Raw genomic sequence first — 15031 nt, 5'->3', positions numbered from 1 at the left:
TTTAGAGTCTCACAAAACTTGAGTTTTGTTTTGGAATTAATTTTAATAGGTACACATTTGGACAGCCTGTTCCAGGAAGTGTTACAATTACGATGTGCCGACCTCTTCATTACTCTGTTGTCCTCGCTTCGAAACAGGCGCCCTGCCACACAGAGACCAAACGGGTACAGTAGTTCCAGTCTCATATTTCTCCTGAAACAATGTGCAGATAAAAGCAGACCACATGCCCATGCAGAAGGTTTCTGTATATCAGCGATCATGCAGCACCATCATTAAGAAAAACTCTCTTCTGTGTGAAGTACTGTTCCTATTAGGGCTAGGTATCGTCACTGCTTTCTAAAACTGATTCAATTCTGATTCACAAGGTCCTGATTCAATTCAATTCAATTCAATTTTACCTCAGTCAGAAATATTATAATAATGATAATATATCTTGGACATGCACTGTTGAAAGAACCCTCTAAACCTTGTAAATTAAAAACATTTAATTCCAAATTATTTGACCAAATTAATTTCTCTCCAATTACAAACTCTGTGTAAACTATCTAGGTATACAAACAAAGCTGAGACTTGTGAGATTTCATCAGAGATGTAATCATCACAGCAGATGCCTTTGTGTCAAAGTAACTGAGGATAAGACACAGACAAACATGAAGGAGATTTTCCTTCCCTGGCTTTTTATAGCAGATAACCCCCTTTAAAAATATTTTGCAGTAGATAAAAAACTCTGACAAACCAATGAAACAATAGAGGAACATTACCTGATGCTGCTGAAGTGAAGCAGAGGAAAGTTACAGAGATTTTATTAGAGAGAGAGCTAAGTGTTTTTCAAATCTTGCACAATTTGTAAAAGTTCAATTTCTTCAGTATTAAACAGCAGAAATGAGGCTTTCTTATCAGAGGTCACTTTTGAAAAAGAAAAAAGAAGAAAGAAACAGCGGCCAAAGGTGCTATACAGAACGGAGAGTGACAAAACTTGCAGTTTCAGAATTTGTGAACTCTCAGCATTCAGCACCTGGCATGTCCTCGTACGTGCTGTCAGGTCACGTTTTGCAGCTGATTAGTGCAGTGGTAAGATTACACACCTTCGGAGCGGGAGTCAAAAGTTCGATTCCCACCAGGTATTCAGTAAGGGTCCTGGCTAGACCCCCCCATGCTAAAAACCAAGCCCTGGAATGGTATGGCTATGTCTGCAGCCTGTCTACAGCTCGGACACAAGCATTTCACTACATGTTGTAACCTGTATAATTGTGTATGTGACAAATAAAGGTTGTTTGCTTTGTGTTAACATCTTTTTGCGGAATCAGTTTACCTGCTCTCATCTGCTGTTTTAGCTGTTGGGCTTTTGCTTAAATAGTTTTGTGAGCTTTAAGTCGAGAATCTGGCGTTTCTGGCAAAATACATTTAGATTTAAAATTTGATTCAGGATTTAATCTTGCATTATTCAAATTAAAATCGATTTGAAATGGCATATCGATTTTTTAACCCCACCCCTAGTCCCTTTGAGAGTAGTTTATCTCAGACTATGCCCAGTTTGACTTGTACATTTTAGTCTTCATCACTAGTTGAGTGTGTGGGCTCTGTGTGCAGATGGGCCACATATTTTGGGCTTTGCCACCTTTAATGCTGACATGCAGGGAGGGGAGCAAGTAGGTCTTTCTACACCACTGTTTCATGTACCTGGGGTTTAGCTGGTGAGTCTGGGCTGATCGCAACCCCGGGTCACTTCTTCCAAACTTCAGAGGGTGGGGTGGATGTGTATCTGTGTATGTGTGTTTGTCTTTCACTGCCTCTGTGAAGTTAAGTCATGCAGCTCTAGCTAGCCATAAAAAGACAGAATCAGTCTATGGATTCAGCTGTAAGACTTTAGTGGCCTAGTATGAAGCAAGTTGAGATGTTTAAGCTTAGCACAGTTGAGATGCTACATCTGTTTATGGTTTGTCAGCTGTACAGTAGCTAAGAGTAAAGCTCTCATGAGACAACACCACCACCCAGAATAGCATTGGATGCCCTCTGCCTTTCCTGAAAGATCTTTTGAGTTACATTTTGAGTTAAAAAAGTCAAAATTTTGAGAATTTCAAGTCAAATTTGTTATAAGCACAACAGTTGTATGATTTTTAAGACCCTCTTTTTAGGCATTTTTGAAAATTCTGTATTATAAAACACCAGGTTATAGATTCAGTCGTATCCACTGGTTTGTGTTCATTATTTATAAATGCTGAATTTTTGTCAAGGATGGCTGTGTGGCAGGTAGGAGTAGGACCCAAATGCAGGACTTGAACAAAAGGGTTAACTGAAAGAGGCAGCTTTATACCGCTGTAGATAAAACACTCAAAACAACAGATGGAGGACTAAATACACAGAGGATAACAAGGGGATGTAAAACAGGAGGGAAATATAGCTGAAATTAATCAGACATGACAAGGAGGAATCATAACTGAATACACTGTACACAGGACAAGGAGAGACACTAAACCACGGACTGACAGGTAAAAGGGAACAGAGGGCAAGAGACATGACTGGGAAACAGGTGAATAAACATGGAGACATGACAGACTATACATGGAACATGGACACAGAGGAGGAGAAGAAACAAAACCACTAAATCAAAGAATATAAATTAAACCAGAAAACGCAAACACTGGGTCACAGACCATGACAATTATAGGTATTCCTCTTACTCCATTTTGTTTCGTCTGCTATTATGAATATATTCTTTGGCTGATGCTTGAGCCAGTGTGTCAGCTCTTAATGAGCTAAACGATTAAATAATGAGTTTGAGCCTTTGTTTCACGAGTAACATTGGTAGAGTTTTGACTGACTTAAGTGATTGTAACAAAATCCAAAGTGTTGCAGCCAGCTTAAAGTTTGATGTAAGTTTTCATTGTATGATTTATGTTTTGTTGTGTTGGCCATTCTAGGCAGACAAGACAGGCTGTACAGTTGTTACCTTCAAGATGTCAACCTTCAAAAAAACTAACAAAAAATTCCTTCAAGATGAGCTGATTGTCAGTGCGAAAATGGAAGAGGAGGGAACAGGAAAGTCTTGCAGTTGTTATTTTTAATTTTATTTTATTAGTTACATTTTTTTAAATTATACCTTATTGTCTAACATTTAAGTTTTGTATTCAGGCATTTCACAGGAACAAGAAAAGAGAATAAGAATTTCCTACATGCTTGGAAAAGTGTATTTTGTTGATATGCCGAGGATTTATGAACCAGGATCAAATGTCGAAGGAAAAGTAAGTTCAAAATGTTTTTCTTCAGTTTAGTTGTGTCATAGTGCTACAGAATTTGTAATGTAGTGTAAATAATTTGGGTTGTAGTAATGAAACATTGTGGTTTAAACAGGTTAAAGCAGTTTACTACAATGACACACCCATTTCCAAAGCACCTGTGTATCTGTTTGTGGAAGAATATGGGTCGGCACACTTGCTAAAAATTCTAACAACTGACAGCAACGGTGTCGCTGAGTTTTCATTCAGCACAGATAACTTCGATGAGGATATTAAACTCCATGTAAGTAATTACACTGAAACTGTAACTGTAACTGTTAAGTTTATTTTACATTAGCTTGCTTCTAAAACCTTCCATTTTTTTCTTCTTCATCAACTTATTTTATGCTTCTTTTTTACAAATTCAGGCAACCCTGACACCAACCCTAAATGATCCAAGATATAGAACTGTTTTTTATTATAATGGATTTCACATACTGTATAAGTCCCAACCTCACGTTCAAGATGCAAAAACATTCAGCTCGCTGGAAGTGAAGATGAAGGATAAAATCCTTTCCTGTGATGCAGAAGAGGATATATCTATACGGTACACTATAGTGAGGGAAGCAGTAATCTCCATGGATGTGATGTATCTGGTGAGTTATTTCTTGTCACAAGTTCACCCATACACACACACACACACACACACACACACACACACACATCTATATATATATATTTTTTTTTTCTTCTTTCTTATATATACATTATCTTCTATATTCTTCAGGTATTGTCCAGAGGAGCTATTGTCATGCAAGGATTTAAACAGATTACAGTTAAACATCAGTCAGGTATGTAAAGCATGGTTGAAATCATGAGTTCATCAGATTCTTTTGTAATATTATGTTTTACAAAAGGCTACCCTTTAAAAAAAAAGTTTGGTGATTAATTAAAGAAGGTGTATATATTGGCTTTTTTTGGTTTTCTTGTTTGTTTCAGTGAATGAGGGTGAGGTGTCCTTTAAATTGAGAATTTCTCCTGACATGGCACCAGTCGTCCAGATTGTAGCTTATGCTGTACTTCCCCGTAAGATTGTGATCGCCCACAGTGCTGACTTCTCCACTGAGAAGTGCTTCAGTAACAAGGTATGTGTTGTTGTAAACTGTGTGCAGCTGTGTTAGTTATATTTATCAGTGTAAGTTTAAAGTGTAGGTTTAAAGCATGCCTTTCATATGAAACCATGACATACAAAAAACAAACTTCAATCCAAGTGGCACAGACTTGTCACTCCAAACACGGAGGTCACAGCTTTTGCCAGCATGGAGTGGGCAGTGATCACTACACCTGAACTCGAAAAACCACATGAAAGCTAATGAATGGTTTCTGTGTTATACAGGCTTGAAGTTTTGTTCTTTTAAAACCATTAAAGTTTAGATGGTGTGATGTATGATTTGTGTGTGTCAGGTGTCATTGGAGTTCACGCCTTCTTCAGCTGTCCCAGGAGAAAAAAACAACATGCAGGTGACGGCCCTTCCACACTCTCTGTGTGGTGTGAGTGCCATTGACAAGAGTGTCCTCATAGAGGAGCCTGGGAATATTCTGGATGTAGATAAGGTAACTGTGGTCTCAGCCACAGCATGCATCCTTTACTCTCAGTCTCTTCTAGTGTCATAAGTAGCAGACATTATATGAAGGCAACATGGCACTCAGTTTGTGGGGAAGTTCCATAATTGCACAGACAGGGATTCTCCTGCATCCGAAGAGCCAATTAAAACCGATGAGAACGAGTATGAGGTTCATAACAGTTTAAGCTGTGTCATGGCAGTATCTCTCTTCCTTGCTGTGTAACCATAGCATCTTTTCAGTTATCTGGTTTGTTGAACCACTGTTTGTATATAACTTTAAGCATTCATGGTATAAGTTAAAATTTCAGAAGAACAGAAAGTTTTTGAAACCTTATTTTTAATAAATAACTGTGTGGAGGTGTTTCAAGTTACATGGCCTAATTGCAAACGTTGCTTCTAGATTGGTTTTGTTGGCCACTCAGAGGTTTTGTTCTCTTCCTTTTTTTTCTGTTTGTTTTCTTTTTTTGTATAATACAACTATACATACAGTTCAAAACTGATTTTGTTATGAAAAAGATTTGTATGCGTGTATAACACATATAAAGTACAACGTTTGAATAATAACAAATTGAATACACATTTTATATACCCAAAATTCAGTTGACACACTGAAATTCAAGTACATAACTGTAATTTGACATGTTTTTCAGAGATGACAATACTAATAATATATTAGCATAAAAAAAACTTTGATTAAAGAGCTTGCACATACTGGTGGATTACCCATTACAGAAACATAAGAACATGATTTTGGTAATAAACAATACTGTTCATTTAACACAGTGGTGGTATAGAACTTTGAGTGGTGATGTGATACATTTTAAATAAGTTCAGACCCTTAATCTGATTTTCTCAGTTGTTTAAATTTCCGAAAACAACATTTATTTGTAATTGTATACCTTTGAACCATTTTTCTGTTCAGATATTTAATTTGCTGCCTGTCTGGAAAGCATCTTCTATCCCATATGCGCTTCAAGAACCACATTCAACTAAATGCTGGAATGTGAGAAAAAGAAGATATATTGAACCTAATCAATATAAAGAAGCCTACATAACTTTCCAGGTAATATATAAATATTTTTCATGAGCATGTGTTGTGTGTTTGACTTATACAAAATATAGATCCAGCTTCTTGGTACTGGCCTTAAACCTTGACTCTTTCAAATGTTCCACATTATGTGACTCTTAATCAGTGTTCGGGAGTAACAGAATACATGCACCGGCATTATCTATTTAAAATACAAATTATGAGCAACTGTATTCCGTTCAGTGTTGGGTAAGTCACTTAAAAAAGTAATTAATTACTAATTACTTAATCAATATTGTATTTAAAATACTTATCTAATTACTGTGTCTGAAAAGTAACTTAATTACTCAATAAGTAATTTAAGTAAATACTTATTAAAATCCCTATAAACTTTGAGTGGACAAACAATAGAAATTAAAATTCTTTAAATAATAAATAATTTAAAAACAAAACAAAACATGCAAGTCAACATGAAATAGTTTAGCCTTTTAGCTTTTGTGAATCATCTTTATATATGTCTAGCGCAACAGTGAGTGGCTTCAACACGATACAAAACTCCTTTAGGAACAGATTCTCCCGATCAGTGAAGCATTTGATTCCAAACTGAGTGCAGACAGTATTTAATTCAGCAAGGGGAATGTCAGTGATCCTGGACAGGGCGTCATGAAATGAATTCCATCGTGTTGAAACAGGCACTATGAGTTTTTTCTTGAAAAAATTATCTACTAACTCTGAAGCAATAGAAAAACGGTTTGCTTTTGCTCACATTGCAGAACACTTTGAAGTTGCACTTCTGTAGATGAATTTTGACTCATTTGCTTGAAACCATTTCTCAACATCATGAAAAATTAAGTTCAGTGTGTGATGCACACCTTAAGTGTGGAGGGAGAGAAAACTGTCCTTCAGATTCTGTGGAGAGGGTCTGCTCAACATCAGTAAATGTCACCGCTTTATCTTCTTCGGATTTCTCATTAGAGTCTGATTTTTGGAACATTCTAAAAGCTTTGATAAAATTGGACCCGTTGTCTGTCACGGTGGCTGTCACTTTAGAGTTCAGTCAAGCCGAATGTACTTGCTTAATTACATCATATGTGTGTCTCCCTCAAACTCTTTTACATGTTAGTGCTGCATGTCCTCGTACAAAAGTAGAAGGATCAGTCCAGTGTGCCGTCATTCCGAAAATAATTTTGTTACGGCTGGTCCAAATGTCAGCAGTCGTGGAAATATATTCCAAACTCTCGAAGGTCCCTTTAAGCTCCATTTCCATGTCAGCATAACACTTATCTAAGTAAGTCAAAAACATTTTTCGATCGGGCAGTGCTGCTTTTTTGCCACACACAGGTATTTTGTTACAGTTTAAATAGGATGTAATCAGAATACAGTTACTTTGTTGAAATAAATAGAATACACGGCGTTCATTTCCAGTTTCATATGTTAGGCTATCCCCTCTCTATGCCTTCTCCAATTTTGGTGATTAAACACAGTTGGATGGATGAGCATGTAGCCATATGTCGCATAGCTGAAAGCGGCTGATTCAAGTATGACTTGTGGCTCTTTTTTTTTTGTTTGTTTGTTTTAACTCAATTTCCATCTGGGATTAATAAAGTTTCTCTGATTCTGATTGCCGGAAATCCAAACAAGACACGCAATAAGAATCTCTAATGTAAGCGTCCTGTTAATGTTGGTGGTGTCAGTTACACAGTGGAGCCAGAGCCAGCACAACAGAGCCAGCAGTGCACGGGCAGGAATGCATTTATTACTTGGAATTTCTGACATCATTTCATAAGACAAATGGGATGAGCGAAACTTCAGTATCTTCAATCTATTATTGTTGTGTGATTTTTATTCCTATTAATGAAGGCTACTCACCACCGAGCTGGCATTAACTGAGGTTCATTCATAGATTGCAGACTGTTAGGCCGTTTCTAAATACTCTCATTTTCGCTTGTCCGGACTTCGTAAGTTCACATGGGAGTCCGGACTTCCCAAGAACGCTGCGTGATCCTTCCACAATTGGAACGGCAGTGTACTTCATGACATCACAGCCCTGGAGCTTTTACTGCCATCCCCTCTTAATTTAACTGTGATTAATATTTGCAACGGAAATTGCACAGAACATAAAAAAATTATACATGATTATTCATGATGTAGTAAATTTCTTTAAGAAAAAAAAAAGATAATTTGATGAAATTAGAATTGAACAAATATTTAAAATATAATCTGATCATTTTTGGAGCAGCCTTCAGGATCTCCGCATAATAACATGCTGTTTTTAGACTTGATGGATAGCATTAACAACCTGCTAGCTGCAAATAATCAAGTGCAGTTCATCATGATTATTAACAGACAAAAAGAAAACATATTACTGATACAGAAAGAGTTTTCTATACAAGATCACTGCAAAACGTGCAGCCTTACCTAATGTCCACCCTACTGTTACTCATTTTATATTAAGATTTAAAAATCTAGTTGGTATTGGTATGGCAAGTAGCCTTCAGTAATAGTAATAAATGACACAGCAATAGTACATTCATGTAGTTGTAAAAAAAACACGACAATATATTAAGTAATCCAAAGTATTGAGAGTATGTTACTCTCATTGAGTAACTTAACGGAATACGTTACAAAATTTTGGGGCATGTATTCTGTAATCTGTGGTGAAATACATTTTAAAAGCAACCTTCCCAACACTGCTCTTAATAGCTGCAAAACCAAATAAATAAATACAATTCTACTGCACTGTGTAGTAAATGACAAACAGACAAATAGTCCTTCTCTTCAGCATTGGTGAACTTGGTATTGTCACAACATCTTTCCATCTGCAGAATGGTATTAGAGGAGCCATCTAGCTAACGTCAGAGCATATCAGCTGATAATAAATATGCTTTTTATAGCTTTAGCCGCAATTAACTCTCTGTGATGTTTGTGTGTCTAGAATGTAGGATTAAAGGTGGCAACAAACCTGCTGCTCCAAATTCCTCGTTGTGTGAGTTTCCTGGGAAGGAATTATCACCAGGAACCTTGTAAAATCTTTGTTTTCTTTTCTTTTTAAATTGCAAATAATAAAAACATTGGCAAAATCAAAGAAGAATGTCACCGCTTCTTCTTTATTCAGATTGAGTATTTATAGTTTGTTTGTTTGTTTTTTTAACCATTCTACAGTATTTGGGAGTCCTGGAAATCCTGGAATATTTTATTCACCAGAAGCACCACTGATGAAAACCGTCCGTACTTTCTTTCCAGAGACTTGGATATGGGACCTGGTGGAAGTTGGGTATGCTGTTTTTTGTTGGGTTTTTTTTTTTTTTAAGTAGGGTGTGTTTGTTTTTTCAAAGCTATTTGTTGATCATGACATTTACTGACATTTAAATTAGTAAGGGAAAATTAGTTTGTGTATATATATATAGGGACATTTATGGATCCATGCGGATGTTAACCTGTTTTCATGTTTAGAATTCTGCTCAGAATTTAAAATTTCTAAGAATGCACTGTTTTTGTTGGCTAATCTAGGTAATGTAGCTATGTTTGACCATCTGAAAATGTCCATATTTGTAAATCTGCTGATTCAGAGAGTCTGGAACAAAGGATGTGTCCCTCACTGTCCCTGACACCATCACCACCTGGGAGACGGAGGCTTTCTGTTTGTCCTCTCAGGGTTTTGGTTTGGCTCCTCGAAAAGAATTTAGGGTCTTCCAGCCCTTTTTCCTCGAGCTCACCATGCCCTACTCCATCATCCGGGGGGAGCACTTTGAACTGAAGGCAACTGTCTTCAACTACCTGACAAGTTGCATCATGGTGATCAGTGTTTCTATATCAACTAAATAAATATGTCAAAAAATGTCAGCATGCTGATAGACTTTACAGATGATTTTGTCATGAACCAAAGTGCTATACCAAGTAGTGATGAGAAATCCGCATCTTTAAGCTCACTAAAAAGAGCCCGCTCTTTTGGCTCCCAAGTGGCTCTTCAGGTTGTTTTGTTGCTTTAATTAATTTATTATCAACAACAATATAAAATTATGCACAAAATGAATTACTAATGTAAAAAACACATTTTTTATTTACATCCGTGTATTATATATATAGTTTATATAGTCAATAGAATTGAAATGTTTTCAGATTTTGCTTTTTTCCTTGGTGCCTCTCATTTTCTTTACAATACCTTTCGAATGTGTCAATGTTGTCTCTTGTTGTTGCCCCTGCCTCTCTTTCTCTCTCTCCCTCCTGCTCTATTCGTTTGCTATTTCTGCTGCAAGTGTAACTACCACCTCTCCCCCCTCTTCATCACGTGCCGCATGAAATGAAAAAAAAGTGAGAGAGAGCGAAAGAAAAAAAAACCATGCCTCCCAATAAGGAACCGGCTCCCGTTCACTTTAAAGAGCCGGCTCTAAAAGCTGTTTCGTTTGTGATTGACCCATCACTAATACCAAGTGGCCACCATAGTTATTACAATAAAATGATTTATTTACAAATGTTTCTAAGACATATCAACTACACAAGACGTGGAAAATAGACGAGACAGGCGACAGAAGAGCAACAAAGAACCAACAAGAACTGAGAACTAAAAATAACTCAGATGCACAAGTCAAATCCGGAACTCAATTCTAACTAAAAGAAACATTTCAATCCCAATACTTTCAAAGAAATAACAAGTCCAGAACAAACCCACCCAAAAATGGCTTGAAGACCCAGCACCATGACAGTAGCCTACACATTTCCCTAACAAGTGTCAGGAAAGGTATCCAGTGTAAAGATATACAAAATCAAAACATCTATGTGACCCTTTGTGAATAAGGGAGTAGCTGAAAGTAGCTTTTTGGTTTGTCACACTTGGTCTGATGTTGTTTTCTCTGAATATAACTTCTGTTCTTACAGAGTAACAAGAAAACACTGAATTTCTCTTTTACTTAGAAACTCAACCCACTGTTTTGTTCTTTGTGCAGGTCACGGTCTTTGCTACGCCTTCCTCAGATTATACCCTCACCCCTCTTTCTGGAGACCAGTACACATCCTGTTTGTGTGCTAGCGAGCGCAAGACTGTGAGCTGGACCATGATTCCAACAGTTTTAGGTAAGGATCATGTTTTTATCCACGCCGGTGTAAATGTCCTTTCAGTCAACGCCTCTTCTCTTTTCAGTATCTACAAAGATACTGAAAAGAGATGATCTAATTAACAATATTTTAATGTGCAAGACTTTATGGGGTTGAGAAAAATAATGTTTGTTGTCCTTTTTTAGGGGCTGTGAATGTGACCGTGTCTGCTGAGGCAGTGCCATCCCATGTTTCATGTGATAATGAGGTTGTGAGCGTACCAGAGAGAGGCCGCATTGATGTGGTCACAAAATCCCTCATAGTAAAGGTTGGTGCCATTAACACAAGATGACAAAGATTCTGCGTTTGAAATTTTTTTTCTCATGAAAGTTTTTCTCATAACTTCTTTCTTTTCAGGCTGAGGGGACTGAGATGACAAAGACATCCAACTGGCTGCTTTGTCCAAAAGGTCAGTGTAGTTTCTGCCAAACAAAACAGCCAAATATTTAGAAAAATGGTCAAATAAACCTATAAACAAACTGAAATGGTATATTTCAGTTTGCTTTGGATGACATGTCACAGCAGCACATTGTTTATACACTTGCTGAGCAGTCCTTATGTAACGACCCTGGCTTCAACCCTCTGAAATAGCCAGGTATGCCCTGAGTTCAATTTCCTTTATCTTACCAATTTGTTATCAGTTCCTGTTCCCATGGTTTTCAGATAATTCTTTGTAGTTTAACACTTTACTCGTAACTTCAATGTCCCACCTTTTCCCATACATAACACACAAATAACTATGTACTATACTCTTATCTGGAAATGGGAAACATTACAATGCAACAAGATCTTTAAGTTGAACCAAAAGTGTTTACTGAGTGATGTGTAAAAACCAAATGCAATTAGTAAATCAAACAATCACTTGCAGTATCAAAATTCAGTAAACTACAGTCCTAAAGTTCTTTATAATATCCTTCACTACTTTACCTTAATGGGCCTCACTCACACACACTCACACACCAACCCGAAGTCCCATCACTGCAGGCCTGGATCGCTGCGCGTGGTCGTGGAAACCAACGGTCCTCAAAACAAAGCAAACGGGTGCTTCTCCTCTGCGAATGCCCCTGGCCAAGTTGAAGTCCCTCGTGCCCCCATCCCCACCTTTTCTCTCCCTCTCTCTCTCAGCTTCCTCTTCCACTTGACCTCTTCCTCCTAAATAAAAGCACATTAACAACAACAAACTTAATTTCCACTAATCTGAATATACAAAAATGAACTAATAGAACTATTCATATATATATATATATATATATATATATATATATATATATATATATATATATAAGTACATTAGAAACAAAACAAAACTCTAAATATCTTACCTTGGAAAATAATTTCTCATCTTCCTCTTCGGTCTCATATTTCTCATTTGAAAAAATGCACAAAAATGCATTTAAAGTTACCTGCCATTAAAAAAACATTATTCCATTCATGCTTGCACCTCTTCTGCACCGATAGCTAGTAACGCAACTGCAACTTTATCTAGCCTATGTTGAATGAATGCATCGCAGGAACAAAAAGAAAATGTGATGTGAGGAAGTACAATTTTAGTTGAAAGTTTATGCACATTCACCATGGACATGAATGGCATGGTAGGTTTGGGCTTTAATTTATTCATTTGAACTGCTGATTTTGTAGACTGGAATGATATCAGAGCACATATATCTTTAATTATTTTACAAACAAGACTTGGGTGCACACGTTTAAATTAGTAACTAATTACTGATTACTTCCCCCCAAAAGTAATCCTGTTACTTTACGAATTACTTATTTTTGAAAGTAATTAGTTACTTAGTTACTTTTTAAAAACATGATACACAACCTGAATAGGTAATAAAGCGATAGATCTTCCAGCCCAATTCTTCTTTTTCTGCATAATCCATTATATAAAATGTAATCAAATGGAAAAGTCTCTTTTTAAAACTTGTTTTATTAGTTTTAATCTTTTAACTTTATGCATCAAGCAAAAATTTAATTATATGCAACATTCTCTGACAGGAAGAAATTTGTTTAACATTTAAACCTATTTTCTGCACATTCCAGCACATAAAATAAAATATGTTTTTGTGTTTACACTCACTCTTTCAAATAAATGCAAGTAAAATACAGCAGAAAATAAATAAAATCAAAGACTCAGCGGTCCTGTTGCTCTATTTTCACCTGTTTAGCAGGAGTGGGCCAGGCGGAAGTTTCCCCTGGTACAGGTGTCGCAGCCATCATGTCAGTGAAAGAATCCGGGAGTTTCTCTTTGAATTTCACATTATCATGGCAGCGTACTCTGTGCTTGCGCTGAAGTTTAGGGGTTTTTTCGCTGTAAAAAGAAGTTTTCTTCCCACGCAGTGAACAATGGAGCTAATGTTTCTGTCACTTATTATGGAATCAAACTCAAAGTAAGGTCAGTACTTCCACGCTTTAAACGCTGCACGGTCATATGCTCTCCCGCACTCGTTATATTATCCATTGCTAATCTGCACACAGCTGTTGCCACAAATGTCGCACTTGCTTACGTCACTGTCAGGAGACACACTTGCAAAAAAAAAAAATAACGGTTTTTGTAACGCAGTAATGCAGCATGCTTATGGGAAAGTAACAGTAATCTAATTACCTTTTTTGCAATAGTAATCCCTTACTTTACTCGTTACTTGAAAAAAGTAATCATATTACAGTAACGCGTTACTTGTAACACGTTATGCCCATCTCTGGTGAGGACAGATCAATTGAGATGAGCCCTGTTTAACCTCTGCAGGAAGTGCAGGAGCTGGTGAACTTTTCTGTCAATGGAGCTGGCATGTAGGGTCCAAGACAGTTTGTTTTGCCACATGCACCCCAAGGAATCTTATATGCCTCACAATCTCTGCAGTAGTGTTCTTGATGTAGATTGGGGGTGTGCATGGGCTGATTCCTTCTGAAGTCAAAGCATAGTTGACTTCATAGTTGACCATTTAAAATTACAATTCATAGTTTAATATGTGAATTATATAATGTTCAATTACTATTAAACAAATGACTGACTGAGTATTTTAGACTTTAGTTTACTTCAGCCATATTCCATATAAATCAGGTATCATACAAAAATAAAAATAACTTCAAATACAGTCATGACAATAAAAGAATATGACTTTAAGGATTTAACAACATTACTTCAGTTATAGTGCACCAGCATCTCTTATACATTAGCACTAAGGGAACACTGAATGACCTGGTGGGTTTTGTCCATAAAACTACTCATCTAAGATTACCACAAAGTAAAAGATCTCTCAGCAAAATTATGCAACATTTTAGGCACTATTGCCCCGATCAACTCAGTGAGTTGGGATTTTTTATTCTAAACATGAACTACTGTTACAGCAACAGACATGGATTTCTGGTGTCCCACACAACAACTCAATGCCCTAATTTGTAATAGCTGTGGGAGTCTCCTAGTGGGTGTGTGTTGTTAGCGGCAGCCATTCCATGCTGCTCGTGTTCCATAGTAAAAGAAAACCTTACCGTTGTGACGGCCTGGAGCCGGCGTTACCCATCTCCACGCATGTATGCACGGACGAGTAAAGCCGTGGAGATCTGGCTCATAAGGTGTAATGTTGCTGACAGCAAATAAAGGTCTGTTATTGGATTTAACCAACTGGCTACGGGTTATTCAGCTAACCTCCACACCACACGCTCGCTGGATGTGCTAGCCACTCCTTCCTCGCCAGACTGCTGCTACAAGTGTAGTCAATAGTTTTGTTGTGTGTGTCAAAACAATGAGGCGACTGCTGAATGTTACAGGTGTTACAGGAGTGATACATCTCCTGTTGTCACACCTGCAGGTATCAGCTGTTGTTCTCCTTTATCTCATCTTGGACAGAAATTATTTTTTGGAGTGGCACAAATAATTTGTGTGGCATCAGATTTGATGCAGAACAGCTGATTGTTCTGTAAATAGTTTGAAATGTTTGTTTAAAAAAATGCCTTGGCAGCATTTTTAGGTAAACAGCTGCAAAAAACTTTGTTGTTTGCATAACTCAGTTACTTTTTTGAAGAAGTAACTATATAATTAATTGCCCAACATTGGTCATTATATACTGTATTTT

General features: G+C 37.0%; 2 protein-coding genes across 2 annotated transcripts in view; both read left to right on the top strand.

Annotated features, from left to right (window-relative positions):
* The window catches only part of LOC106098407 (poly [ADP-ribose] polymerase 14), a 208140-nt gene that overhangs the window by 70639 nt on the left and 122470 nt on the right, over positions 1-15031 (top strand). The window lies entirely within an intron of this gene.
* The window catches only part of LOC109197684 (alpha-2-macroglobulin), a 33249-nt gene that overhangs the window by 5701 nt on the left and 12517 nt on the right, over positions 1-15031 (top strand). The window contains exons 8-22 of the mRNA XM_019353388.2: positions 50-164; positions 2922-3039; positions 3133-3242; positions 3352-3519; positions 3644-3871; positions 4003-4066; positions 4215-4360; positions 4680-4829; positions 5763-5903; positions 8803-8890; positions 9030-9141; positions 9437-9662; positions 10811-10937; positions 11105-11226; positions 11316-11367. Coding sequence (XP_019208933.1) covers positions 50-164; positions 2922-3039; positions 3133-3242; positions 3352-3519; positions 3644-3871; positions 4003-4066; positions 4215-4360; positions 4680-4829; positions 5763-5903; positions 8803-8890; positions 9030-9141; positions 9437-9662; positions 10811-10937; positions 11105-11226; positions 11316-11367 — 1967 coding nt within the window. The remainder of the gene's footprint in view (positions 1-49; positions 165-2921; positions 3040-3132; positions 3243-3351; positions 3520-3643; positions 3872-4002; positions 4067-4214; positions 4361-4679; positions 4830-5762; positions 5904-8802; positions 8891-9029; positions 9142-9436; positions 9663-10810; positions 10938-11104; positions 11227-11315; positions 11368-15031) is intronic.

The sequence above is a fragment of the Oreochromis niloticus genome, linkage group LG3, assembly GCF_001858045.2.
Source record: "Oreochromis niloticus isolate F11D_XX linkage group LG3, O_niloticus_UMD_NMBU, whole genome shotgun sequence".
Taxonomy (NCBI): domain Eukaryota; kingdom Metazoa; phylum Chordata; class Actinopteri; order Cichliformes; family Cichlidae; genus Oreochromis; species Oreochromis niloticus.
Note: the sequence above shows the minus strand (reverse complement) of the source record. Positions and strands in the feature narration are given on the sequence as shown.